We start from the raw sequence: 27,672 nt of genomic DNA on the forward strand, positions 1-27,672 counted from the left end.
ATTGTCTTAATGGCCCTAATAAAATTATTACTAGCTCCCATTGCATCTCATGACAAAGAGTGTTAGCCACTATTGGACTGCAATCAAAGGTAGCTTCAGGGATGTCTCAGTCAGCTAAGGGAGACCTCATGTTTCCTAAGGTGAGGCCTAAGTACAGGTTATTGCCAATGCCAGATGTCTTTACTGAAGAAAAGCAAGAATGGCTCCTTCCAGCAACAAACAGGAAGCCGATGGCTATTGTGAACCGATATTATTCTTTCCAGCAGCAATCACCATTCATAGATGCACCAATCGTACAATTAATATTGGGATCTTTGGTCCATAGGGATGGGGAAACCACCCTCAAAGATCCCTCAGATAAAAAAGCTGAATTTGCGCTGAGAAGGGTACACAATAATTCATCCCTGGCTACCTGTTCCTTGGCAGCAGCTTCCATTGTGGCTGGGGCAATTTTATTGTGGGTGGACGATGTACTTAGTGACCCACTTTCTGACCCTGTAAAAATGAGGCAGCAGTTGGTCAAGATTCAGAAGGCACAGGCCTTCGTGGCAGATGCCCCTTTAGATTCTATTAGGTTTTTGTCCAGATCATCTGCAGCTTCTGTAGTGGGCAGATGGCACCTGTGGCTTAAGAGCTGGCAGGTGACTCTACCTCTGGGAATAAAATAACTGCTGTACCTTATGACAGCACAAAGCTGTTTGGGGATTCTGCTCTGAAAGACATACTAGTTGAATCAAAGGATAAGTGGAAAACAATGCCAGCTCCACACAAGCCTGATAAGCCAGGTTTCAAAAGACTGTTTCAGCCCTTTCGGAATTTCTGGCCCTCCTTCAGGGGCTGGGAGCAAGACTACAGACTGCAGCGTGGTGTCTGGAACCGTCCACATTTCACCTCCAGACGTTTCGGAAATAACAGACAGAACTCTGCTTCAGGAAAACAAAACACCTAGCAACAATGACTCGGGTCCATCCTGCCTGGGAGGCTGCCTGTCACAGTTCTTCCATGCATGGGAGATCTCCACAAGGGACAAGTGGGTTCTTGGCATAGTTCAAAAGGGGTACAAGATAGAATTGGATGCACGACCTTCCCACAGGTTCCTTCCAACACCACACTCTCACTCTTTTACCAAACACTTCCAACTCCAAAAAGCAGTTCATCATCTGGTGGATATTGGAGCAGTAGTGCCAGTGCCCCCCTATCAGGAGGAAAAGGGCATCTATTCTATCTTGGTCACCATCCCCAAAAGGGTGGTCTTGGACTTGAAATATCTAAACAGGTTGGTCAAGCAAAAAAGATTCTGGATGGAGTCCCTATGTACTGTGGCAGAAGCACTTCACCACTTAAACTACCTGTCATCAATAGACCTGAAGGAGGCGTATCTACATGTGCTGATACATCACAGCAGCCATCACCTCCTCAGATTCAAGTATGCCAAAAGGCATTACCAGTATGTAGGCCTTCCATTCGGTCTATCGGCCCCTCGGGTCTTTACAAAGGTGTTGGCACCACTGATGGCCTATCTCTGTCTTCGGGTGTCTGGATATTCATGTATTTAGACTATCTCTTGATCTAATCTTTCTCCAGAACAACAGTGAAGAATGACATCCAGACAACCCTTCTGACATTGCAAGATCATGGTTTTCTTGTCAACCGGGCAAAGAGCCAGTTGGTTCCACCCCACAAACCGCAGCATCTGGGGGTGGTAATTGATACCAGCCAGGATTATCCACTGAGATAAGGGCAGCGCTCTTGGCTTCTGCAGTTCTTCTACTCGCTCTAGTGAGGATTTTGGCCCTGATGGTGGTGACACTAGAAGCCGTTCCACAGGCAAAATTCCATTTGAGAGACCTGCCATGACTTCTACTACCGCATCAGGCTGCTATTGCAAGGAAACGGCACATATTATGATTACCTCCCCAAGTCAGTCACTCCCTTTGGTGGTGTTTGCTTCCTTGAAACCAGTTACAAGGAAAACAGTTCTTGGACCCACCAAGGGTGATTGTGACTACAGACGCCGGCAACAGGGATTGGGGAGCACACTGTTGACAATTATCAGCACAAGGGACATGGATGCTACAAGAAAAGGCTCACAATATAAATTGGCTGGAGCTAAGGGCCATCCGCTTGGCTCCCAGGGCTTTTCACTCACTACACTACAGGGGTGTCACATCCTGAACCGACAACACAACAGCAAAAGCTCATGTAAACTGACAAGGTGGCACGAGGTCAAGGTCTCTTCATGCAGAGGCAGCCTTGTTGATGAACTGGGTGGAGTTACACCTGGGGTCCTTGATGACACATGTGAAGGGAGACCTTAACAAGCTGGCTGATTGGCGGAGTCGGGAGGATCTGATGCCAGGCGAATGTTCTCTAAACCAAAACATCTTCCAGCAGATCATACAAAGGTGGAGAATGCCAATTATGGACCTATTCGCAACCCCTCAGAACACTCAGTTGCCAAAGTTCATGTCCAGATTCCCCTGCAGGGAAGCAGAGGACATAGACAAACTATCAGCACAGTAGCCAGAGGGCCTTCTCTATGCATTTCCACTGACACCCCTGATGGCAATAGTGCTGAGAAGGGTACGTCTGCTAAGGGCAATTGTAATACTAGTGGTCCCCTCCTGGCCCAGGAGGCCATGGTTGCGGAGTCATTACATCTGGCAACCACTGAGCCATGGTTTCTTCCAGTAACACCGGATCTGTTGCTTCAGGTCCCAGTGCAACATTCCAACCCGGATTGGTTGCAGCTTGCCACATGGAATCTGAGGTGAATATTGAAACAAGGATATTCAGATAAGGTATTGGATACTACGTTGGCATCAAGACAGGCATCAACAAATAAGATCTACCAGTGTACATGGAGAGCATTTTTAAGATTGGGGGCATATCACTCAGTGCCTTAGGGTGCAGCGTCCATACATCATCTCCTACAGTTTCTCCAGGAGAGGCTGGAAATGGGCTTCAGACCAAACACACTCAAAAGACAAACAGCCTCCCTAGTAGGACTTCTTTCTGGTTTATCAGCTAGGTCTGTACACTCACACCCTCATCTAAAAAGGTTCTTGCAAGGGGCAACATTGATATCACCACCTACAGTGCACCACTTTCCTCCTTGAGATTTATTTATTTATTTACATTTTATATCCTGCTCTTCTTCCAAGGAGCCCAGAGCGATGTACTACATATTTGAGTTTCTCCTCACAACAACCCTGTTAAGTAGGTTAGGCTGAGAGAGAAGTGACTGGCCCAGAGTCACCCAGCTAGTATCATGGCTGAATAGGGATTTGAACTCAGGTCTCCCTGGTCCTAGTCCAACACTCTAACCACTACACCATGCTGGCTCATAGTGGTGTGTGTGGTTTACACACAGTGTTGAAGGCTCTACAGTCACATCACTTGGAGCCCTTACAGTACATTCTCATAAGAATCCCATCCTTCAAGTTGCCGTTCTTAATAGCAATTACTTCAGCAAGAAGGATATCAGAACTCCAAACACTGTCCGTTCACAGGGCATACTGCATATTCCAACAGGAGTCGGTACGCCTTATTCCGGATCCATTCATTCGCACCAAAGCAGCATCACCATTTCATCAGTTTCAGGATATTTCTTCCCTTGTTCTGTCCATACTCAAAACATCCAAGGGAAAAACAATGGTATAAGTTAGACGTTCATTGCTGTCTCAAAAGGTGTATAAAATGGTCTGCGGCTTTCCAAGGTACAGATTCATTGTTTGTATCCTTTTTACCTGGCTCTATGGAAAAGGTCGTATCTTCTTCGACCATCGTCAGATGGATTCGAGCCTTCATTGCACTAGCCTATGAGACTCGGCAGATGCGTCCACCAACACGTATACTGGCACACTCCACAAGAGCAGTGGCTAAGTCAGCGGCCTTTTCGACAAATGCTCCAATTCTTGATCTCTAAGGTGGCCATGTGGGAAAATGAAGCATTACAAGATGGATACTTATGCTTTAACACAAGCAGCATTCAGTAGGAGAGTGCTGCAACAGGTGCTTTCCCAGGAGTAGACAGGGTGCTCCCTCCCTAGGTGAAGTACAAGCTGTGGTATGTCCCATAGAGATGTCCTTGACCCCAGCATCAGAGAACAGAGCATTGGTTCACTTACCATGAAGGCTTCTTCTGGATGATGGAGTCAAGGACAGCTCAGCCCACCTGGCTTAGTGCCCCTGTCTACTCCTTGGAGACCATATTGTCAACCGTCCATACTTGCCATCAACAGTCTGAGGAGGGTAATTTCATTACTTGCCATTTACAAACAGACTTGAACTATTGGACACTATTTTTTGCTTACTCCTAGTGGTTGTTAGATGTATTTTTCAGGTTCCATTTCACGCTTATACATTGACCTTTCTATCTGACATAACTTTTTGTCATTGTACCTTTTAGTAACTTGGCCTGAAACTGGGGTGGAGCTATCCCCTTCAGCCTTGAGTAGGTGTGTATTTTTCTTAATCAAAACTGTCCTGTCTTGGAGCATGTGAGTGGATCACCCATTGAGATGTCCTTGAACTCCAGCATCCAGAAGAAGCCTTCATGGTAAGTGAACCAATGCTCCATTCATCCCTTCCAAAGGATAATCTACTTGGGTGAAGTGATGGTTGGGGGTGGGTATTCTGTAGATGTGGGTTCTTCATAATTCCTTTCAACCTCACCCATCAAAGGCATTAAAAAAATTCCATACAACCTTCTGGTTTTGATTAGAAATCTTCCATATGTAGCAGAGTAATGCAAATGCAAAAGAATCAAGGTTGTAAGTTTTTATATTCCTCTTCTTTGCAAAACCTAGATTGACTTTAGTATTTCTGCTTCTTGCATCATGGCATCTCTATCTGTTGACTATTTTTACTGAGGCATTTAGAGGCATAGGAGCTCTAATTGGAGTGGGGGGAAGCAAGACATTCTTGTCTATATTCTCTTCTAATTGGGGCATGGGTGTGTGTAGGTGTGAGTAAAAGAGGTATCATTTCTAACCCTGCCTGCTCAACATTTTTACTTGAGTTCCTATAAACTTCCACTACTCTTATCCTACATATTTGAGTTTCATGAACTGCAGTAAGGAACCACAATCTTGCAAGAGAACTATGAAGACTGGCCCCTTTGCTCTTAAACCCTGGAAATAGCTTTTCTAGGGTTATTGGCTGGGGTAGTAATCTTGCTTCTATAGCAGGCGGAGGCAACGGGAGAAGTGGATCAGTGTCTATTCTGATCCCTTCACAAACAAGGAATCATCCTACAGATGCACCTCTTTCTCTCCACCCACTTCCATCTCTGTGAGAACTGATGTGCTTTTAGGGTTTGTTAAACTGACATAATTCCTCTTCTGCAACCACCACGCCCCCTCCTGCTCCCACCAGCAGAAAGAATTCATTTATGGCTACACTAGTGCCATGTTTTGGTTAATCTCCTCTTGTATGCAAAAAAGATAGCACTTGTTATGCTGCCACTCATTCTTCCTTTTCTTTCCCCTTCAAGAAAAAAGCATCCGTGAATAGCAAAATGGTAGCAGAAAAAGGAGCAAAGGACCTTCAAGAAGTAATAGCCAAACAGGTGAGTTGTTCCTTTATCCAAAACTGCACTAGCCTAACTCGTGTGTAGAAAGATGGCTCTGCTAGCTCTACAAGACAGTAAGAGTGGCTGTGGCCAGTCTGGCTGCTGTAACATCACAGAATACCAAATCCAGCTCATCCATCAGATCTTCAGAGGTTTGACTGATAGGCTGTGAACTGTTGCTAGGCTGCATGGCTGGTGAACACACAAAGTAGCCAATGTAACACCAATTTTTAAAAAGGGATCCAGGAGTGATCTGGGAAATTACGGCCGGTGAGCTTAACATCTATTCCATGCAAATTGATGGAAAGCATTCTCAAGGATAAAGTTGTAAAGCACACAGAAGAATAGGCCCTGCTGGGGGAGAACCAGCATGGCTTCTGCAAAGGCAAATCTTGCCTCACAAACCTTCTGGAGTTCTTTGAGAGTGTCAAAAGCTCATCCAGTTGACATATTATACTTGGACTTCCAAAAAGCTTTCAACAAAGTTCCTCATCAAATATTCTTGAAAACTTAGCAGTCATAGGATAAGGGGACAAGTACATGTATGGATTGGTAACTGGTTGAAGGACAGGAAATGGAAGGTAGGTATAAATGGACAGTTGTCTAAATGGAGGGAAGTAAGAAGTGGGGTGCCCCAGGGATCTGTACTGGGACCGGTGTTTTTAAATCTATTCATAAATTATCTAGATTTAGGGATAAGCAGTGAGATGGCCAAACGTGCAGATAACACCAAACTATTTAGGGTAATTAAATCCAAAACCGACTGTGAGCTCTAAAAGGATCTCTCCAAACTCAAGGAGTGGGTGATAAAATGACAAATGTGGAACAATGCTGGCAAGTGTAAATTGAGACATATTGGGGCAAAAAGCCCCAACTTCACATATACGCTGGTGGGAGCTGAGCTGTTGGTCACTGACTAAGAGGGATCTTGGGGTCATGGTGGACAGCTCATTGATAGTGTCAACTCAACGCATTACAGATGTGAAAAAAGGCCAATTCCATGCTAGGGATCATTAGGAAGGAGATTGACAATAAAACAAATATTATAATGCCCTTATACAAAATTATGGTGTGGCCACACTTGGAGTACTGTGTACAATTCTGATCACCATACCTAAAGAAAGACATTGTAGAACTGAAAAAGGTGCAGAAGAGGGCAACCAAGATGATCAGGGGCCTAGAGTACTTTCCTTATGAGGCAAGGCTACAACAACTGGGGCTTTTTAGTTTAGAAAAAAAGATCATGTCTTGGGAGACATGATAGAGGTCTATAAAATGTATGGTGTGGAGAACGTTGACAGGGAGAAAAATGTCTCCCTCTCACATTACACTAGAACCAAGGGTCATCCCATGAAATTGATTGCCAAGAAATTTAGGACAAATGAATGGGTGTACTTTTTCACACAACACAATCAATTTGTGGAATTTTCTGCCACAAGATGGCTTTAAGAGGGGTCTGGATAACTTCATGGAGGGAGAGGTCAATCAATGGCTACTAGTTGGAGGGTTATAGGCCACCTCCAGCTTCAAAGGCAGGATGCCTCCGAGTACCAGTTACAGAGGAGCAATAGCAGGAGAGAGGGTATGCCCTCAACTTCTGCCTGTAGGTTCCTCAGTGGCCTCTGGTGGGCCACTGTGTGAAACACAAATATCTACTCCATCTAGCTCAACTAGATGAGCCTTACCCTGATCCAGCAGGGATATGTTTTTAAAGCTGTCTTGACCATTATTGGTCCATCTAGCTCAGTGTTGTCTACACAGACTGGAAGTGACACTCTAGAATTTACCTACCTCGACACCCCAGGGACTGTACCTGGGACTTCCTGGCGGGGGGGACCCCTACCAGTTTAACTCTTGCTGAAACACAGAAAAGCAAAGTGATGTAACAGGGTCTGCTGAAGGTTTTGAGTCTAGAAGGGATCTTGAAATTCTGCCTCTGGCCTACTTCTACAAGTAATTCTGTTCTCCCATAGTTGCATTGTTTCTCAATTAGGTCAAGCATATGCTTTAGCTACCATTGTTTGAACTCAACCTGTTTAATGTAAAACTAATCTGGCTTTCCTTTGGCTTCAGCGAATTCTAGAATGGTCCTAGTGTGCACTGAGGGAATCTGATCAAGTTTGACTGAACCATAGAATCCAAGTTGCAAGGGACCCTGAGATCTTCTAGTCAAACCTTCTGTTCAGTACAAGAAACCGTAACATCCTAGTCCAGCCTCTGCTTGCAAACCTTTAAAAGTGAATGCCTACCACTGCATGAGGCAGACCGGACAGCTTAGTTAGATTCAGGTTAGACACTAAGAAGAATTCCATCTTCTAATTTCAATCTATTGGTTCTAGTCCTGCCCTTGTGAGCAACAGAAAACATCTTTCACAAGGTCTGAAAAACAAGGGTACTGTGCTTATGGACAAAGCCTAAAAGGTAGCTAACAGTGAGAGAGGAAACCTCCATTCCTAGGATGCAGGCCATTGAGGCACTGTGCGCTGCTACGCACAAGGGAGATGTAGATTGGTGTACTGTCATTTTTGTTCTCTCTGAGCTTACAGGAAACCATGCCAGGACTTACTTCCTGCAGACTTTTACTGCCCTATACTAATCCCTACTTCTGTCTGTCTAGGATAATTATGTGCAGCAGCTGAAGGCCCAGAAGGCTGAGCAGAAGCAGATTGATGCTGCAGTCTCAAAACTAGCAGAGCTGCAGAAGCAGCTCAGCTTGGCCGAGGGAAAGGGGAAAAAGAAAAAGTGAACTGTTACACAGCATCTTTTAAAGCAGCTCTTCTTCCTGGTGGCAGTGACAGCTTCCCCACCACCACTGTGGCATTTTCACACCACTATGTTTTGATGCAGGTCCTTCTGTGTTGTAACTACTTGTGTGGGGCAGAATTATTCAGAATCCTTTGAAATTTTAATTACATGGTGAGAAATAAATATTTTATTGCTTAAATATACAGGTATGAGTACAAAAGCTATTGCATTCAGCCATACATGTTATTTCTTTTCCTCCTGCCACCACACTGAGGGAAGTTGAGCAGGAGTATAAGGGAGGTGGCTAATTATTAAAAGTCTAGTACAACCAGCAGACATCATGATGGTGTTCTCTGAATGGGGACCACTCCCAATAATGTTGCTGCATATTGCCTTTAGTTCATCTTGGCAAAGAGCTATCTATTTGTCACACAGGCTTGCTAAGCCAAAGCAGAAGTAATAAGTTCAAAGCCAGGTAGTATTGCTCAGTTCAGCAGTCTGTAGGGCACCTGCCCTGTTCCTCTTGGCATGCTGTATAAGTCCCAGATGCCCAGGATGAGAACACCAATGTCTTATTTTGTTTGGTCCATGGTAAGTCGCTGAAATGCTAGCTAAGTTGTAGTACTACTGACAGAAGCACTCCAGATCCATTAAGTCTTTAGGCTCACCATCCGCTGTATAAGTGCTGCTCTGGTGGCCTCCACCTCTGCACTTAACCGCTCTATTTCCTCTTGGAGCCGTTGATTATGGGCAGTCAACTCTGCTACTCTGCGCTCATTCTCCTGCTCCCGCTCTCTGCCACGCTGCCTCTTGCCTCCCTGGGGCTGTCCACTCCGCTTCCGCTTCCGGCTGGTAGATGCCACCTCGTCGTCATCTGTACCGGTTTGGGTCGGGGAACTGTGGCTACAGTCTGACTCGGGCTGTCCTGCAGGCTCCTCACCCAGCAGTTCCAGGAGCTCAGCTGTGAAATCAGAGTCCAGCTCACAGTTGACAGCTGCCTCACCCACACTGGGCTCCAAGGGAACCAACTCCTCCGAACTCCACAGCAGGGCAGAACTGTCAACTCCATCCAACTCCTTCTGTAAAAAAGGTAGCAGGGATGAGACTGATTTAAGAGGGGCTGCATAGTACAGCCAGAGCCAGCATGATAGACCAGTCACAATAGTAAAACGTGGAGTGGGAAAGGGAGGCGGCATGCTCTAAATAAGCTTCCCAGGTTACCTTGGCCTACCTCCCAGGCTCATTGATCAAATGGGGAATACATGTAAACAATCCTGAGCTATGCAGAAAAGGTCAGGGATATCGAATATTTAAGTACATACATATCTGCTTGCTTCCTATAGTGTAGCAGAAGCCATAGTGCCCAATAGAGGAAAAGGCAGGTATTTTTATACCTAGGGCACTCCCTACCACCACCCCCCCCTCCCTGGGCCAACACTGTGAGAAGCACTGTGAAGAGCACAGTCCATCAGTTATGTGGATGAGGCCATCTGCATCAAAGCTGGACAGGGTTCTGGAGTGCGAATACCACAGCATAAAAATTGAGGTTTGATAGTCAATATGCTCTGCAGCAGTGTACCTTGGAATCATGTTGGGCATCTGAAGTATCTATCCTCTCAACCCACTGAAAACCCCACCTCTCCTCTTGAAAGCTTTTGTTCCTATCGTTTTCTTCTATTATGGCATGCTTCTGAATCTCTTCTTGGCCTCCTTTCTGCTCAGCCAAGTCAGCTCCAATAGTACTGATTCAGCCTGGTCAGATACCATTCTGACTTGAATTTCCAGAAGTGGTGGAAACTCTTGCCACAGCTTTCAATTCCTTTCATATGTGCAATGTTCTTTTCCCCACTCTCCTCCAAATGTAAGCCATCCACACGACCACTGGTGTGCACCAGCTAATCTTGCTTGTGATTGTCATTCATTTTAGTTCATGGAAAGGTCTTGACTTGTAGAGATCTATAGTTTTGTTCATTTAAAGGCACAAAGATCTTTAAAAGTTTGTGGTGCAGTTCCATGTGTGCTTCTGGAACTGGCTTAGAGACCGCACAACTGGGTGGGGAGGTGGAGCAGGAGACCACATGGATCCTGCTCCCTGCAGAAGTCACCTGATCAAGCTTTTCTGGTTAACATTATACAGTAATCCCTCGACCTACGAACTACTCGACATCCGATGTTTTCGAGTTACGAGCGACAAAAAAGACCGGAAGTAGTTGCCGGTTTAGATTCAGCTTACTCGACCTACGAATTTTTAGATGCGGTTTCCTCAATTTACGAATGTTTCCAGACTTCCGTGGTGCGCTCTTCGACTTACGAAAATTTTGACCTCTGAACGTGCATTCGGAATGGATTAATTACGTAAGTCAAGGGACCACTGTAACTTGTATTTTAAAAGCACTCTTTGTTACAGCTGGATTTGTGCCTACCTGTGCCTTCCCCTAACTCAGACTAGGTGCCTCGAGGTAGGTTTGATTCCTGCTCTGCTTTTATGTTTTCAGCTCTAGCCATGTTATACTGAACTTTAAACTTAACATTCATGGTTTCTAGCACAGTTTACATCATAATAGAATCACTGAGAACAAACGCACTTTCAGATAGAAAGATCCTCCCAAAACTCAAACAGGCTTGTAGAGCAACAATGACCACTAGCTTTTGAAAGCTCGCTTCAAATCTTAATCTAATTTGTAGAAACCCTTACACTAAACTGCTCTTTAAGCAGTAGCTTCAGACCTGACCCGATTCTTCTGCAAAACATGTATTATTCAGCAGCACAGACCTAAGAGCTGCGTGAAGCTGGGTAAGTTTAAATGGTGAGGTAGAGGAGCATTAGCAAGCTGGTGTCACTTAAGTGGGGCACTTTGCAGTTAAGCCTAGCCCATGTCTCCAGTCTTTTCTTTTTTTTTAAAGCAGAAGGCCACATGCTTGTACACTTCATAAGATTCATTAAGATCTTAACTGAAGAAACAATGCACATTAAGCTCCCAACAAGTCAGGACCTTTCCATTCACTAAAAAAAATGGTGCCATTTATTAGTAATACTTACTTCACACAACTTTATTTGCCTCTCAGCCATGCACTCCCGCCTTCTCCTCTCCCTAAACCAATGGGCTCAAAGCAGCTCTGAATGACAGGACAATCATTCAAGTCAGCGATCTACCTCCGCATCTCAATATACCAGGTACTGCAGAATATAAGTGCAAGCAGTTCCTAACCCTGTCAGCAACACAAGGCAAGCTGTAGAATTTGTACTAACCAGCAGTAGCTCTCCTTGTCCAGGCAACTGAGGGGAAAGAGAAAGTCCAAGTTTAGTGGTGCATGTAACAAATGGAAACCATTATTTTTCTCCACTTTCTTTTAAGTTAGTGCTGTGTACAATACATGTGAACATATAATAATTGGGAAAATATGGGTAAAATGTTAGCACCCTCCAAAAGGTTGTGCATCTCTCATCACTGAAAGAAAAAGAAAATGCCTGGTCCATCAACCCTAGTGCACATGGTTTACTAATGCTGTGGAGAGTGGCAGGGAAAGAGACAAGGAAATACAGGTTCTCTATGTAGGGATGGATGATGGGCCAGGCGGAGAAGTATACTGCACAAAGACCTGGAGGATTCAGGCAGCTGTGGATACTTTCTCCACAGGTTACTCACCTGCTCCTGTCCCCCTATGGGGGGGCCTGTCCTGCTGGTTACATCCAAGGAGAGCACCTCCTGCAAGTCCTCGTACCAAGCCTCCAGCTCCCAGGTGGGCACTGGGGTGCCCATAGAGAAGGGCAGCGACTCTGCCATCATGATTAAGGTATTTCCAGGCTGTATCTGGAAGAAAGGAAGGAGGATTGTTGGTGTTACCAGAAAGCTACACACTACTAGTCCAACAATGAAGAAGAAGAATGGGGAATGGCTAGAGAGTCCCACCTCTGACTAAGCCAACAACAAACCACAAGCATTCCTAATTTTCACTACTCCCAGGTGTTACCCAAATAAGTGAGCCCTGCAACTAATTTTTTTCTCCTTCACACCAATGGATAGAAAGGGCTTTACGTTCCATTGAAATGAAATGTCCTCTAAAAAGATAGTTCTTATAATCCTCTTTCCCAACCAGAGACATGAGAAAGGAAGGAGGGCAGCCCAATACTTATGACTGGCATATCCTGTTCCCAACTGAATATGCCAATTTGGGGGATTGTAAGCTCTATTTGCATAACAGAGACGCAGGGGTAGAGTGTCTCTCTTTATCTGCACAATGGTTCTACCATCCAAGTGGCAGCTTTCAAATGGGAACAGGGAATGAAGGCCATGTGTGATTCTACCGGACAACCCATATTACACTGACTGGGAGGGTGACTTGGCACCATCTTGTGGCCTAACCAAAGAGAGTGGGGGAGGCTTATCAACTCCTACTCCTCTTTCAGGAGACCAGCTTCAGATTTAGAATCAATGCAACAAACAACATGGACAATATTACTTGCAGCCACATTCTCCTTATGGACCAAAAAAACCCAAACCACTTTATAGCCAGCCATATTCAGGACATATGAATTACAATGGAAGAAAGTATGTTAAAGCAGAGGGGTGTGTGTGTAGCAGAAATGGATCAATAGCAAGCTGGCTGCTTTTGGTTCAGAACATTTTGCAATAGGTATGGGGAAGTCCGCAACACAGATTCAGTGTCAGAATCCAGAATCACTTTTAGAATTTATTTCATAGAGGATCAGAGGAAGTGTAAGAAGCCAAATCACCTTAAATATACCTCACTTGCTGTCCTGACAAGCAACTACCTGAGTTTTTCAAAGCATGCAGCTATTCCAGAACAAAAAAACGTAATGACTGATTCAGTGGCACAATCCTAGTATGCGCACCCATGACATTTGTTTTAAGCTCCAGCATACAGCCATGTTACAGCTGCAATTCTATTTATACTTCTCTAGACTGGACACAGCAGGACTTGCTTCTGAGCAAACAAGCACACAATCATACTTTAATATGTCCCTTAATAGTTGTACCACAGTATACACCCTGACTAATGTTTAGTTAGTCCTGTAACAGCTTATAAAAGAATCCAGGGCAGGAAACTGCTTTTGGTTCCCCGCTCCACCCACCCACCCACCATTAGCTACTGTATACTCCTCAACCACTCAGGGCCTTCTCTTGTGGTAAAGGGCAAAACTCGGACTCTCCAGATTCTAACACCTGGCAGAAGTTAACAACTCTGAACTCCACCACACTGAAAATCCCTCCTGCTAGAAATACGAGGTGAGTCATCATCACAAGACAGGCTGGGAGCGCCAGCCAGGCATTCCTGTGATCTTGAACATTTAGCATTTCCTTTCTCTGTGGTCTTGGGGCAAGCTGAGACATGCCTGGAGTAGAAAATGCTGTACTTCACTTGCATTAGGGTTTGGCTCAATGATGAGATATGGTCAGAGACTCAAGAACCAGTAGTAGACAACTTGCTAAGCAGCAAATCCACACAGGAACTCTTTCTAAATGTAGTATGGCCAGTTTGTATAGTTAAGTCACGCAACACATATTTGCATTTTTTCATGCAAGTAAAAAAGACATGTCTGCACCAACTACTTTTCTCCAGTAGATCTCCCAGAAGACTGTTGATAGATTGTGTCTCAACCCCAATTACAGCTCCATTTCAGGGTTTTGTCCCGGGGTAAAGGTAAAGTGTGTCAGCGAGTCAGTGTCGACTCGTGGAGACCACAGAGCCCTGTGGTTGTCTTTGGTAGAATACAGGTGGGGTTGACCATTGCTATCTCCTGCACAGTATGAGATGATGCCTTTCAGCATCTTCCTATACCCCTTCTGCCTAGGTGTTTCCCACAGTCTGGGAAACACATGAGTGGGGATTCAAACCGAAAACCTCTGGCTTGCTGATCAAGTCATTTCCCCAGAAGCTGGTACCTTATTTTAAGAGGTACTAGTTTCCCCACAATTCCTTTGACAGACATCACAAAGGATACTGCACCTCTCTCAAGCTGATGCAAGTTAGTGTATTGGATTACAGAGTGGATTAAAGCTCCATATGGATGGATGACAAATATGGAAGGGTCAAATATGATCAATGGCCTACATAGGTATTTGTGGATAGAAAGAAAAATATAGAAATTAAAAATCACCCCATTAGGAAAAGCTTAATGAACGTATGGGATAAGTACAAAAAAGGATAGACCCGACATTGTCGCCGGTAGCTTCAATATTAAATATATATTTTCATGGAGAAGAACATAGAAAACAATTTGATCAATGGAGAGTATACAATTTGCAGAGTCTTATGGTGGGAAGATCAAAAATGAAATCCTTTGTTTCATCCAATGTTCAAGTCAAGTAGAAAGAAACTCCTTCCTGGTTACCATACTTACAGATTAAGAGCATAATTCAGGAAGAAGTATGGAAGCAAGGCGGGAAATTAAGAGATTTGACAGAATTTGAAATTTTAATAACGAAAAACTCAGAACACATGCTAGGCCTTATATATAAACTTCTATCAAAGTATGACTCAGAATCTGAACAGGTGAAGGATTGTATGGTAAAAATGGATGCAGAACTTAAACAGAACAATAGAGATGCAACAGTGGGAATTTCAATGGAAGGTGAATATAAAATTTACAGTGAATAGTACTCTAAGGGAAAATTGGTATAAAATTTCAAAGATGGACAATAACTATCCTGGAGATTGTTGGAAATGTATGGCGCAGACTAGTAGTGTGCACGGATCGGTTCGGAGGCCATTCTACTGGCCTCCGAACCGGTCCGGACAAGGGGTGGTTTTAGTTCGGGAGGGTTAGGGTGGGGGGGTCCATTAAGGGCGGGGGGGGCTTTACTCACCCCTCCCGCGCTTTGCTGCTTCGGCACCATAATTAGTTTAAAAAATGCGCCGCAGAATCCCTCGCCGCTCCGGGGCTCCTTGACTTCAAAATCGGGCGGCAGGATACTTCCCTGCCGCCCCCAAAGCCCCCTCAAGCCATTTGAGCTCTTTAAATCTCGCCCCGGACCGAGTGCTAAAGCGCTCGGGCGGGCGGCGGGGAGATGTCCGTCCGTCCGCCCGCCCCCTTCCCTGCCTTCTGCCATTTGAGCTCTTTAAATCTCGCCCCGGACCGAGTGCTAAAGCGCTCGGGCGGGCGGCGGGGAGATGTCCGTCCGTCCGCCCGCCCGCAGAAGGCAGGGAAGGGGGCGGGCGGACGGACGGACATCTCCCCGCCGCCCGCCCGAGCGCTTTAGCACTCGGTCCGGGGCGAGATTTAAAGAGCTCAAATGGCTTGAGGGGGCTTTGGGGGCGGCAGGGAAGTATCCTGCCGCCCGATTTTGAAGTCAAGGAGCCCCGGAGCGGCGAGGGATTCTGCGGCGCATTTTTTAAACTAATTATGGCACCGAAGCAGCAAAGCGCGGGAGGGGTGAGTAAAGCCCCCCCCGCCCTTAATGGACCCCCCCACCCCAGTGCCGAGCCGCAGGTCCGCGGTCCGGTGCACACCCCTAGCGCAGACAGGTACTTTATATCGTATGTGGTGGACATGTAAAAAAGCTCAAAAATTCTGGAAAATACATTCCAAGATGCAGTAAATTTTGCATACAAACTTCCCTTTTCTCCCAGAAATTTTCATGTTAAGTTTTACTAAACCGCATATCCCTGCAAAACATACTGAACTTTCTTTATATATCATAACGGCGGCAAGAATCCTTTATGCTTCCTGTTGGAAAACAAATTTGATTCCGACTTTAGAGGACTAGCATCTCAAACTTTGGGAATATGCATCAATGGCCAAAATAACTGCATATATTAAAAATAAATCTGAGGATTTTTTCTTTCAAGTGTGGGAACCATTTACTCAATATAATACATCACAGGGATTGGTACCCCATCTGAGATTTGGCTTTTCTTTGTAGAGGAAATTAATGCAGACAACAAGAATATCATTGTTGATTCAGTTCTGTATTCAATAATGTGTAGAGTGACGGAGGAGAGATATGTTGGCTGAAGGAATTTAGGTCGACGTATATAGACTATACTGAGAATCTTTATAATTGCTGGGTTTGATTATTCTGTTTCTTGTTTTTTTCTTTTCTGTTTCTTATTCCTCTTTGTTCATATCTTTATCATCTCTCTTTGTTCATATCTCAATAAAATAAATATTTTGTTAAAAAGCAAGTTAAGCGTATTTGTGAGTAAGCACCCCAGTCTGCTGCTTGAACTGCTAACCACTGTTTGTTGCTGGTGAGTGCATTACAGACAAACAAAAACTGTGTTCTAAAGGCACACGAGACAGCAACCCTGCTGACATTAAGCATGCCTGGGCTTGGTCAGTGCCTGGATCAGTGACTACTGCCTGAAAGCTACATGTACACCACCTTGAGTTCCAGCATGGAAGCAAGATGGGATATAATTGTAAACCGCCCGGAGCCATTTTGGAAGGGCAGTATACAAATCAAATCAAAAAATACCCTCTTTCCCCGAAAGTAAGACCTACCCCGAAAGTAAGACCTAGCAGTAATTTCTGATGTACCGCTAATTGCCCTAGTGCATTTTTGGGGACTAAAATTAATATAAGACACTGTCTTATTTTCGGGGAAACACGGTAAATAATAAATGTTAGATGAGAGGAAAAAATCAAAATGAAAACCAAAACTGCAAGAGAACAGCAAACCCTAATATCTGCTAAACCACAGCTAGTAATATGGCACCTTCTTACACTGTTGCCCTCAGAAACTAGAATAGTGCTGGACAGGGTACAGGCAGAATTCAGAAGGCATGTTAAAAAGTCAACAGAAGGCCATAATGAAAACAGACTTTCAAAAACCTTCTGTTCACCTGTTTGTCCAAGAGATTATTGCATGAACCTTATAGCCTTTGACTACATTTTATATATTTCTGCACTGCCAAAGTTTGTATATCTAAGTGGTTTCCATGATAAAAGAAAATTTAAGAACAATTAAAATTCAACTAAAGGCCTTAATTGCATCTTTCTAAAGGTTGTCGGAGACTACATTAAGTCTTGTCTGCTTGAGTTAGTCATACGACCAGTGGTGCAAGGCCCAAGAAGTTAATTCACAAACCCTCCTCCTATGCCAAATGTGAAGTTTCATGGTGACCCTGCCTTTTAGCTGCTTCCACCACAATTCCTTTACAGCAAGGGTTCTCAGATTTGGGTGCCCAGATGTTGCTGGACTACAACTAGCCACAATAGCCCACAGGAATGGGAATTGTAGTCCCAACAACATCTAGGGACCCAAACATTTGAGAACCCCTGCTTTACAGTATGATGTGGGCAGATTCAGCAGCTGAAAACCCCATAGCTCTCACAAAGCTCACAACCACAAAGCCATCCTCCTATTCAAAGGTGGAGGAGATGTTTCTACTGTTGCTGTGACAAGCTCAAGATAATTTTGCTATTCATTCTGGGCAAGACCATAACGTAACTCTATGCAGAACTGAACAAATAACGGAATCAAGATCAGTCTGCATAAGTGATCAGTGATGTCATCTGGCTATTCAATACGCATACACTCGTCTTCTTCCCTTCCTGAACAAGTATGGAAGCAGTCGCTTTCCAACTTGTATTCTGAGGAGCCTTAGGGTTCTTCAATGAGAAGATAACTGAGGACAAATATCCTTGTAAAAAGAGCCTGAAGAGGAAATTCCATAGTGGTGGGCAACCAATAAACTACAGGAGAGTGCTGGCTGCACTCTGTAGGTTATGGCCTCCGTTCAGTGAGGCCCAACAGGTCCGGCCACTGGCCAACCCAAAACGAATGTATGCCCTGCCTAGACAGTGTCCTACAATCCTTTGCAATTTGCTGTGATTCCACAGAAAACAAACTGATATAAGATGGGTTCCCTGAAGATAGGAAATGTGAGACACAGAGATCTAACAAGGCAGGGTATGTTTAAAAGTCACATGCTTTCTAACTGCTTTTCCAATAAAAAGTATTTCCATTTATAGTAGAACCAGGGCAGTCAAAGCTGTTTTTGCACAAACAAAAGTCACCCAACACTGCATGCATTGAGAATGCAGTAATTAGTGTGCCAACCACAGAAATTGGTGGGCTGTGCAGGCTTAGTTTAGTTTAGTTGTTATGATCCAAGACCAGCATGCTGTGCAGGCTGATCCAATTCATCTTCAGTCAAGAGTAAGGCCTGCTAGACTCAATGGGCGTTACTCCCAAATGTGCACAGGACTGCAGCTCTTAATGTCACAAATCCAACAAATCTCATGGTTGGTGCAAAAATACACATTCCACCTGTACAGTGCCGGAAACTCACTAAGTAGGCCAACCTATTTCCTTTTGAGTTCTTACCTGTTTTCAAGTGTGAAAGCGCATTATGATGAGATTTTTCATTCGAAGCTGTGAAGCAAAAAAGAAAAAGATTTCTCATTACAGTGTCATCCGTGGAGAAGAGTCTAATCCTGCTCATTATCTACCCCAGAGATAGCAGAGGGAAGTCTACCCCAGCAATGCTTGTCACTTTAATATACACAGCAAGAGATCAGATTAGGGCTGTGTCACACCCACCAGTTTTTAATACTGCCTTTCATGCTCACCCCACCCCACCCGACATTTGGAAGAAAATTCTGCTTCTCACACATGCTTGGAAGAATATACTCCCCCTGTGTCTACCTTACAGACAAAATAATGTAAAAAAGCCAAATGCCTTTAATGGTTCCTTTCTATGAAGTAACACACTTAAGGGTCTATGTGAAGCTAGGTGCTCTAGAGCAACAGTTCCTGGTAGAAAAAGAGATGTGTCAATTTCAGGTGGTCATCGTTTTCCTTTTGTGATGTGAGCAATTTTTGGCTGCAGCAGATGCTATGAAGTGCTACCTTCAAGTTCTTTTAAAACACCCCTGGCCCAATTATTCATTCTTTACTGTCACAACAGCCTCATGTACTAGGTTAGGCTAATACAGTTACTGGTCCAACTGAGCTGCATGGCTGAGAAGTTTTCACCCAGGTCTCCCTGGTGTGAATCTGACACTCTAGCCGCTATACCACATTGCTCAAGCTATCACGTGAACCAGGATCTGAACCCTTGCTTCTGAAGTCTAAGCCTTGTGCGAGGACTGTATTAACAAAATACAAAAAGGTCTGAAGGAATCTTTGAGCAAAAATTGTTGGTGCCCCCACACCCACAAGAAAGGCTTAACCCCTCCCCCCACTACTCTGCATGGTCTCTGAACCAGATCACTAGATGTCCTGCTGTGCCCCCAAGTTGAAGAGCAAAGCAGCAACGCCACAATGAACCCCACAGGAATGCAAGGCACGCAAGGGACACACCATAGGTTTTCATCAGCCCCGAGTGATGCAACAAACTAGCAGAGTTAGGGATCCAGGAACTGTTATGCAGCCCAGTGGGGGGGAAGGGTTCCCCAAGGAGCCATGTGAACAGGCATTCAAAAGCATCAGAGTGCCACAGCAGGAGGCTTTGTAGTCTTGCAGGGAAACCCAGCATTGCCATTCACACAGATTAGCAACAGGACCCCTTTCTCTCTGCCTCAGAGGCAACCCTAATTCACAGCTAGACTTATTTCTTGATTCTGAAAAATCATTTGCTGAGAGAGAAACTGCTTTCTTAAGTATTACTTGCCAAGAACCAACAGGATAGCTGTGGGAAAGGATGTAGCCTCAGTGCTGGCATGGTGCCCACAGTCCCAAGTTATTTCAGCACAAAACAGCATCAATAGGCTTCTCCCTCTCCATGAGAGGTCAAAGCTAAGCAGGAATGGCAAGGGCTCTTACCCACACCAGAATGCAGCTATCTCCGTTAAGTGACCTCCCTTGATCTCAGCACATTACTCTGAAACTTAATATTGCCAGTTACTCATCAGCAAGAGACTGGCACCACTGTATGAGGATTACCAGTTCCTATTTACTTTAAAGAAGCATTCCTATATTCACTGGATTCCTTGCTTTAATCTCTTTCCGATTAAGATGCATTTAGAATTTTTGTTTAAAAATTAAATATAGTTAAGAGAAACACCCCCTTCAAGTATCCTCAACCCTACAGATTCCTCCAGACACAAACCCTACACACTACAGCCTTTGCTTTTTTTCCTTGGCAATTAAATAGTAAGTCCATCCAGCAAGCTCTGTTCCATTTAACTGCAGAGAGAAAGGAGAACACAGACTGGAAAGAGAAAGACTACTTCTCGCTTCCACCACTTATCGAAGACAGCACTGGTTTAGGGGGACTACAGTCAATTTTATTGGGGCATTCGCCTTAATGAAGGTGGCAGTAGGATTGGCTTCTGAGCAAGCATGAACAGGACTGGGCACCCAGAAAGCATCCTTTACTGCTTAAGTCTAAATCCCAAAATACAAATATCATTTTATTTCTTGAGCTCTACTGTCATAGCAAGGGATGCAGCTACAGGAAGAAGGAAAGCAACAAGCTCCCTCTCCTTAAGACAATGAATGGGACAAAAGGTTCTTTGGGGTGGGAGTGGGTTGGTTTTTTAAAAATCCAGCCACCCAAGTTTCATCTCCCCATAAAATTCCTCCAGCCAACCCAGGCGTCCGAGCCCCCTCCCGCTTTTTATAAGCGAGAAGGGGAACCCAGGCGCTTGAGCTGCAAGACATTCGTCCGGTCCCCACCTTCCTGCGCGGCCCCTTCTCGCCCGCGATCCTTTCCCCCAGATGCTGGCTGCGGCTCATTCTCCTCTCGCTGCTCATCCTCCTCCCTGGGCTGCTGCCGGTTTCCAAATGCCAACTCCCTCCTCCCGCTTCTTCGCCCGGGATAGTCCTTGAAGCGCGCCCCCGCATGACGCAACTCTTGCGCCATCTCCGACCAATCAGCGTCGCGGGCCTCTTCCATTGGAGGGGAGGAGAGACTCGCCGCTGCCCAATCGGCGGCGTCGCCCTTTCCTCCCGTGCCCCGCCTTTCGAGGCGGGTGACACAACGCCGCTGTGGTGGTGGATACTGCCGCGTCGCACCCGGAAGTGACTTCTCCCTAAACTCCCCCCTCCCTTCAGGGTCACGAGTCTTTAAATGGGTGAGTCATGCGGGGAGGATGATGCAATGCTCTGGCAACCCTGGACGGCAGCGGAGGTCTGCGCCCGGCCTTGGTCCTCCTAGGCCCCCGTAACGGAGCCTACCTAGATTCCCCACCCCCTCTCCTGTGCCCCAAACGTCCTCAAGCAAGGGCTAGGCCGAGCTACGTTGAAAGGCCTGGGAGGCCCTCTGAGAGCCTCTGTGGCGTCACGCCACGCCCACCCTGCGGCTTAAAGGGCCAGGCCTCCCTAGGGATACCGTGAGGAGAGCCCTCACCCGAGTGCCCGTACTGTATACAAAGCATAACTCCCCGCCTTGTGCCTTTTGGGAAAACAGGGCCTGCCTGTAGAGCACTGCATACATAGGGCTGTCACAGTCGATTAAAGACACCTTAGTCGATTAATTGCACAAATTTTAATCACATTTACATGAACTTATTACATTTTCAAACCACTTCAAAACAATCATCTCTAGGTGGTGTACAAATAATTTAAAACAATATGAAATTAAATAGTTTAAAAAGACATAAAGACAGTGATAGGTCTGGGTAGAGATATGCATTTTTAATTATTTCATGACATGTACATATGAATAAAACCATAGTTCTGGAGGAAAATGCCCTCTCTTCTTTTTTTCTATGATCATTCATCAGTCACTGGTACTGCAATCTCGGAAGAGGTGTTCCTCCAATGTGACAGAAAGAGGAATGCCTCTCAGTAAATGCCTGCCACCCAGGATTTGCAAATATGTCTCTTTTTTTCTTTTCTTTTTTTGACAGTTCTTTAAAAAATTAAAACTGATCAAACGTTTTAAACCAGTCAATTGACTAAATATTGGTTGGTTGGTTGGTTGTGCCCTCAATGCGATGTCAACTCCTGGCGACCACAGAGCCATATGGTATTTTTGGTAGAATTCTCATAAATAAAATACAAGAGATCCAGTAGGAGGATCGGTTAGGTGACAAACACTAGGCAAGGAGGGGAGAGAGCAGCTCAATGTTTGCTCAGAAAGCAGTTCCACTGATACCAATAGGATTTGTTTCCATGTAATGTAGTTGCGTGATTAGGATTGCATACTATGAAGTGCCAGATTACACACATATGAATGCACACACTTTAAAAAAGCCACTCTGCAGGTAGAGAGCATCTGAAAAGTGACAAAGTTATTAAAAAGGAACATTTAACAACCATCCCAAACCGAAGAGTGGGCTTGGGCTGGCAACACGCCCAGTCTTCCAAAATTGGGCCTGGGCTAACAAGTGAGGCAAGTGGCAACTTACACAGGCAGCTATGTCAAGCAACTAAAGTGATGTCAAGTCAAAAATAAAGTCCTATCATTTTCAATATGTATCTTTAAACTTGCAGTAAAAATTGGCTAAAATGTCAGGATCCTCAAACACTGATCCTAAACTTCTTGTATGAGTTTGATTTAAATGAATCCAGTTTTAAGTACCTAGCTAGACGTGGAGTATTACTTGGGTTTGTTAGAGAGTTAACAGTTAAAGTGGTTGTTGTAGTGTTGCTTTGAAAAGACACATTGAATTCAACATTATTTTGGAAGCCACTTTTAACTGAACCTGCTATGCTACGCCCCTGACCAGGAGTATAGATCTGCAAGTTTTTGAGTTGCACACGATTCCTGTTCTTGTATGGTCTATAGCTGCCGCTTTTAAACTTTGTGTTCAGCAAACCCTTTCTGTATCTGTCTGCACTTGTGTCTTTATCTGAGGAGCACTTGTGTCTATTGTGGGACGCTTGTCCATTGTAAAGATTCTGGGAAACATTCTAGGGTGAACACTCAGATTGCATAGAGTATTAGCAAGGTTTGGTGGGCCTTATTGTTGCACTGTGCAAACAAACAGTATTATAGAATATGCCCAACATTTCCCTCAATTTTGGATTGCAGGGGACAATCGTAATGGCTAGGTGGGCGGGCAAGCTGTCTCTCAGGAAAGCTTGTACCCCATTATGGATTATCTCATTAAGGAATCCCAGCATATCTTGGTTTGGCAGACCTATGTAGCTTCATTGCCACAGAATTGGACCTGGGAGTCCAGAGTTCAAATACAAATTCATATGGGCTCATTGGATGGCTTCTGGCACACGGCTCTCTCAGCCAGTTATCCATTTATAGAACAGGAATACTTAGTGGCTTGCACTAAAGATGCTAGGAGACTATAACATTTGTACACACATGAACTGATAATCAAAATGAATAAAAAGCATACTTTACTATTGATTAGCAGTGTGTTTCAGAATATGGGATGCTTTAGGGCTATATCCCCAATTTGTTTCCCAGCATCACTCTCCTCCTACCTACGACTCAGTTGGGAGTAGGCCCTTTGGCATGAAGTAACATTCACCAGGGTGTTTTTTCATAGTTAGAGCCACTGGCCTTCTCAGGATTGTCATGCCCACGATCACTCTATCCCACTCTATTATTGTTCTAAATGTAGAGTTAGTAGCTGCCCTCAGCTGCAGCACGGAAACTCATCTCAACTTGCAGAATAGATTATTGCAGCCCTAATACATTACATATTTCTGACTAGGATTACACTGGGACTTTGTGCTAAACAGGACATTGGACCTGTGTGTGATTAATAGAAAATGAGTCACTGGGCCTCCTGTGACTTGCAATTCTTGCTATATCAACAAATACGAACACACCTAAGATGTCACCTGCTTCTGTCCTGTCCACCATAACCTCTTACCATGCTTACTGCTACACGTCTACCTATGCAACTCCTGACTCGTCCAGCCCTGTCAGTTTGTGTCCTGTGATCAACTGCTTCTAACCCTCATGAATGCCTGCTGCACTGTTTACATCCTTCCCCAGTGTCAGGTTGCATATGTCATAAATAATCTTCTGCACCACTTAGATCTCACTAGTATCCACCAAACTTTGTTTAATGCCCAGTGCAGGCCTAAATACCAACTCAGTGAAATGGGTACCAGCCCACCATAGCCTTTCTTTGAGTTCATCTAAAAGCCCAATCAATGGTTATTTATTCAAAAGTAAATATTACCACATAGAACATGAGGGTCCTATAGGAAGCTGCCTTATACTAAGCCAGACCATTGGTCCATCTAGTTATGCATTGTCCACACTGACTGGCAGCAGCTCTCAAAGGTTTTAGGCTGTAGTCTCCCCAAAGCCTTACCTGGAGATGCCAGGGATTGCAACTGGGAGCTTCTGCATCTGTTCTGTATGCAGAAGGTCCCAGGTTCAATCCCTGGCATCTCCAGGTAGGATTGAGAGAGAGTCTTGCATGAAACTTTGGAGATCCGCTGCCAGTCAGTGTGGACAATGCAGAACTAGATGGACCAGTGGTCTGACTTGGTATAAGCTGGCTTCCTATGTCCCATTTAAATGTCAAAAGACATGATGGTGGCCACTAGTTTAGATAGTTTTTAAAAGGGGTTGGAAATATTTGTGGTAGATAAGTCTATCAAGCACCATTCACCACATTCACATAAATCTCTGTGACATTCAAAGAAAGTGTGCTTGTGAGTACCAGGTGCAGGGGCAAGTAATGAGAAAACGGCAGCCTTCATACCTTGTGTGTTTTCCCAAAAACATCTGGCTTGTTGTAAACAATGCTGTTTTATAGTGGCTTCCCTTGTAAATACAAAGTAATCTTATGTTTGTTTAACTAAGACTTAATTCCAAGAACAACCCCACTTTCTCCTTCTCCTTCTCCTCCTTTTTCTTTCTGATCCCACCCCCGCACTCTCTACAGGGTCCCCACTAGGACAAACCTCTAAACAACAAAACATAAAAAACTGCTAGATGGAATACAACAAATGCTAAATCACAGGTTTAATCATTTGGCTTTGCTGGACCAGACTAAAAGTCAGTGTAGATTCATCATTCAGTTTTCAACCATGGCCAGCCAGGTACCTTTGGGAAGCTCACAAACCAGGGAAAGGCAAGAGCCCTCCCCTGTTATCCTGTAGTTGTCCAAGCAAGTATACTTGAGATTGCAGCCTCGGTATTAATTGGAAGATTCTGCTAGTCCTTCTATTGTGGCTGGAACAACCTTGGGATCTTTCAGCTCTCTCAGAAAATCCCTTGAGTCTGTTGATCCTTGCTAGTATAGATTGCAGGTGCACCTCGTAAGCCCATAGGGCCATGTTTATGGTCCGCATAGTTCCTAGCACACTATAAAATCTGCTTGCATAGATCTGTGTGTGACTGACTCTCTCTTACTCACGACGCACACACAAGTAATAGTGTTTCTCTCCGGTGCAAATCCAGGGAAACACGATCCTGAGGGTTACTCCCTTAACAAAAGAACGGCCGCTCCCACCCCTTGCAGCCACCAGCAAATCCCACCACCCTCACAAGTCACGGAGGGATGGGGGGGGTGCAGTTAGATTTCCGGTGTCCTAAGAGTAAGAGGCGGGCAGGGCAAAGCAGGCCGCAAAGAGCAGACGTAGAGATTCCTGCAGTGCCGTTCCAATTTCCGCACCGGGACTTCGAAACAACCCGAAGGGCCCGGGCCGGGTTTTACCCTGAGCCCCGTGCGCAAAGCGCAGCTCTTGCGCCCTAAGCGCGCAGCGGAGGAAGGCTGGAACGGAATTCCCAGGGCTGTTCCCCCCCACCCCAACAACCTCCACCCTCACCCCGGCCCCCAGTGCGCATGCCAGGGAGGAAGCTCCCTTGCTCTACCCCCTCCTCTTCCTGGCACTGAGTCCAGGGGGGGAGGGAGTAAGTGAGACAGGCATTGGGGGGGTGGGGGTGGAGAGCACCAACGATCCCCTGCACCCTGTCCCCCCACCCACCAGCACCCACTGCAGGGGGCGCCACCCATAGCCTCTGGGGAGGAGCGGGAGGACAAGTTGGAGCCTGCAGCTGCTGCTGGGGAGGGGGCACCATGAACCAAGGTAAGTGCCAAAGGGGGGCCCTGGGCACTCTCCGAAGCCGGACTGGGTGGTGCATTTGGCACAAGCGAGGGAGTTGCGAGTGCCAGGAGTCGAGCCGATCTCCCCCTTCAGCTTCTCTGACAGTTCAAACTTCTGCCGGAGTTATGGAAGCTTTCAATTTCAGAGAGAGGTGGGGAAAAGGGCGATTTGGCGGCCACCTCTTCAGTTCTCCTAGCGCTTAAGGGGGAAGGAGAAGCTTGGGATAAATTGTTGTAGGGGGCTCCAGCAGACCCCACCCCGAGATCCGGATGCATGAACTGCTAAGGGGGAAAGGTGCTGGAATGTGTGGCTGCTCTCTGTCTCACCTCCTTGATGGGGGGCGGGGAGGCAGGTTCAGTACCCTCCAGCGTAGGTGCTGCTGTAGTGAGGAACGAGTTCAGCTTAACTCTGCAGGGACTAAGGGGGTCCAGAGCCCAAGCAGAGGAAGGTGCTGGTACCAGAAGTACTACCTTATACTCTGACACACACACACACCCCACTCCTTAGGTCACCCAAACAGCAGGTGGTAAATACTTCTGGGTAGGAAGATGACATGTCATTAACTATAATTCCTCACAACTGCCTCTAAAGAGTTAACAGATCACCCTAGTCTCTGGATATTCTATTCTTGCCTTGATCAATTTCAGACCACCATGAAGTGGGGGAAGGACTTGCATCAAATCCACACACACACACACACACACACACACACCAAATCTCTGTGCTGAGTCGAAATGAGATTGAGGTATTAAGGCCACAAAAAGGGACTGCTTAGGAGCCTTTACTAAATAATCCAGACTGATATAAAAGGTGGTGGTGAAAGAACTCTCTCCTGGTCAGTAGGATGAGTCTGAGATAAAGTGAGGAGTGGAATATACTTCTCTGAACCCCAAGTCCTTTCCTCCAGATCAGACAACTGCTCTGGCTGTTTCCCCAGCTCAACGTCAATAGTTGCCTACATTTTTTGAAGCTCTGTAGTATTTTACATCCTGTTTATTCTTTATAAATTAGCCTATCAAGTGAGAGGAAAACTTTTGGGCAACTGAGACAATGCCTGAATGGGACTTTTGGATAGCAGTTGGTTAAACAAGGATCCAGGCAGTAACACCTCATAACATAATACATAGGCAAAGCCTTACTACATCTAGTTTGTCCAATGACATTTTTCACAGTAACTTGTGAGCTCCTCAGGCTCAGGCTTGATGTATACAGTTCTGCCAGAAAGAAACTGAGTCTGTATCACTGACATATGTTATGACTTTGTGCAAATCCTATTCTGTCCTCGCTTACACATTTCTTGAAAACAGTCAAAGCAGAACCTCCAGTAAGTACCTTGCAAAACATAACCAAAGCTGAGCTTGTGTTTAAAGATAGAGTTAAGTCACGTAAAAGAACAAGAGAGGCCTAGGTTTCCCTCTCACTCACATATGATTACAGTAATTGAGAATACTTACCAATATT

The 27,672-nt window shown here is 45.2% G+C and overlaps 3 protein-coding genes across 11 annotated transcripts in view; 2 read left to right on the forward strand and 1 right to left on the reverse strand.

The window, feature by feature from the left end:
* MARS1 (methionyl-tRNA synthetase 1) overlaps positions 1 to 8,523 on the forward strand; it is a 62,763-nt gene extending 54,240 nt beyond the window's left edge. For all 6 annotated transcript variants that reach the window (XM_053295100.1, XM_053295098.1, XM_053295101.1 and 3 more), the window contains 2 exons: positions 5,498 to 5,572; positions 8,193 to 8,523. In XM_053295100.1, coding sequence (XP_053151075.1) covers positions 5,498 to 5,572; positions 8,193 to 8,321 — 204 coding nt within the window. In that variant the 3' untranslated portion in view covers positions 8,322 to 8,523. The remainder of the gene's footprint in view (positions 1 to 5,497; positions 5,573 to 8,192) is intronic.
* DDIT3 (DNA damage inducible transcript 3) lies at positions 8,479 to 21,198 on the reverse strand. 2 transcript variants are annotated; one of them, XM_053295116.1, is made up of 5 exons: positions 20,911 to 21,198; positions 18,616 to 18,663; positions 11,968 to 12,132; positions 11,571 to 11,597; positions 8,479 to 9,396 (listed from the first exon to the last, which is right to left on the reverse strand). In XM_053295116.1, exons 3-5 carry the CDS (start codon positions 12,106 to 12,108, stop codon positions 8,971 to 8,973), a joined length of 594 nt encoding a protein of 197 aa, XP_053151091.1. In that variant the 5' UTR covers positions 12,109 to 12,132; positions 18,616 to 18,663; positions 20,911 to 21,198; the 3' UTR covers positions 8,479 to 8,970. The 2 variants fall into 2 exon arrangements, with proteins under 2 accessions (XP_053151091.1, XP_053151090.1); XM_053295115.1 differs by having other exon boundaries at positions 8,479 to 9,399; positions 20,911 to 21,192.
* A 31-nt stretch (positions 21,199 to 21,229) lies between these two features.
* Positions 21,230 to 27,672, forward strand: part of MBD6 (methyl-CpG binding domain protein 6) — a 38,062-nt gene continuing 31,619 nt past the window's right edge. The window contains exon 1 of one of the 3 annotated variants that reach the window (XM_053295091.1): positions 21,230 to 21,308. The gene's annotated coding sequence lies outside the window, so the exon portion shown is untranslated. Of the gene's footprint in view, positions 21,309 to 25,632; positions 26,194 to 27,672 lie in introns of those variants that run through there. The other 2 variants (XM_053295092.1, XM_053295090.1) reach the window with 2 other exon arrangements.

Source organism: Hemicordylus capensis, chromosome 2 (genome assembly GCF_027244095.1).
Source record: "Hemicordylus capensis ecotype Gifberg chromosome 2, rHemCap1.1.pri, whole genome shotgun sequence".
NCBI lineage: Eukaryota > Metazoa > Chordata > Lepidosauria > Squamata > Cordylidae > Hemicordylus > Hemicordylus capensis.

Coding starts and splice junctions, on each gene's coding strand:
- DDIT3 (XM_053295115.1), bottom strand. CDS start 12,108: ATGATGGCAGAGTCGCTGCCCTTCTCTATGGGCACCCCAGTGCCCACC. Junction 11,598..11,967: donor CCATAGGGGGACAGGAGCAG/GTGAGTAACCTG, acceptor CTTTCCCCTCAG/TTGCCTGGACAAGGAGAGCT. Junction 9,400..11,570: donor GACAAGGAGAGCTACTGCTG/GTTAGTACAAAT, acceptor CCTTTTTTACAG/AAGGAGTTGGATGGAGTTGA.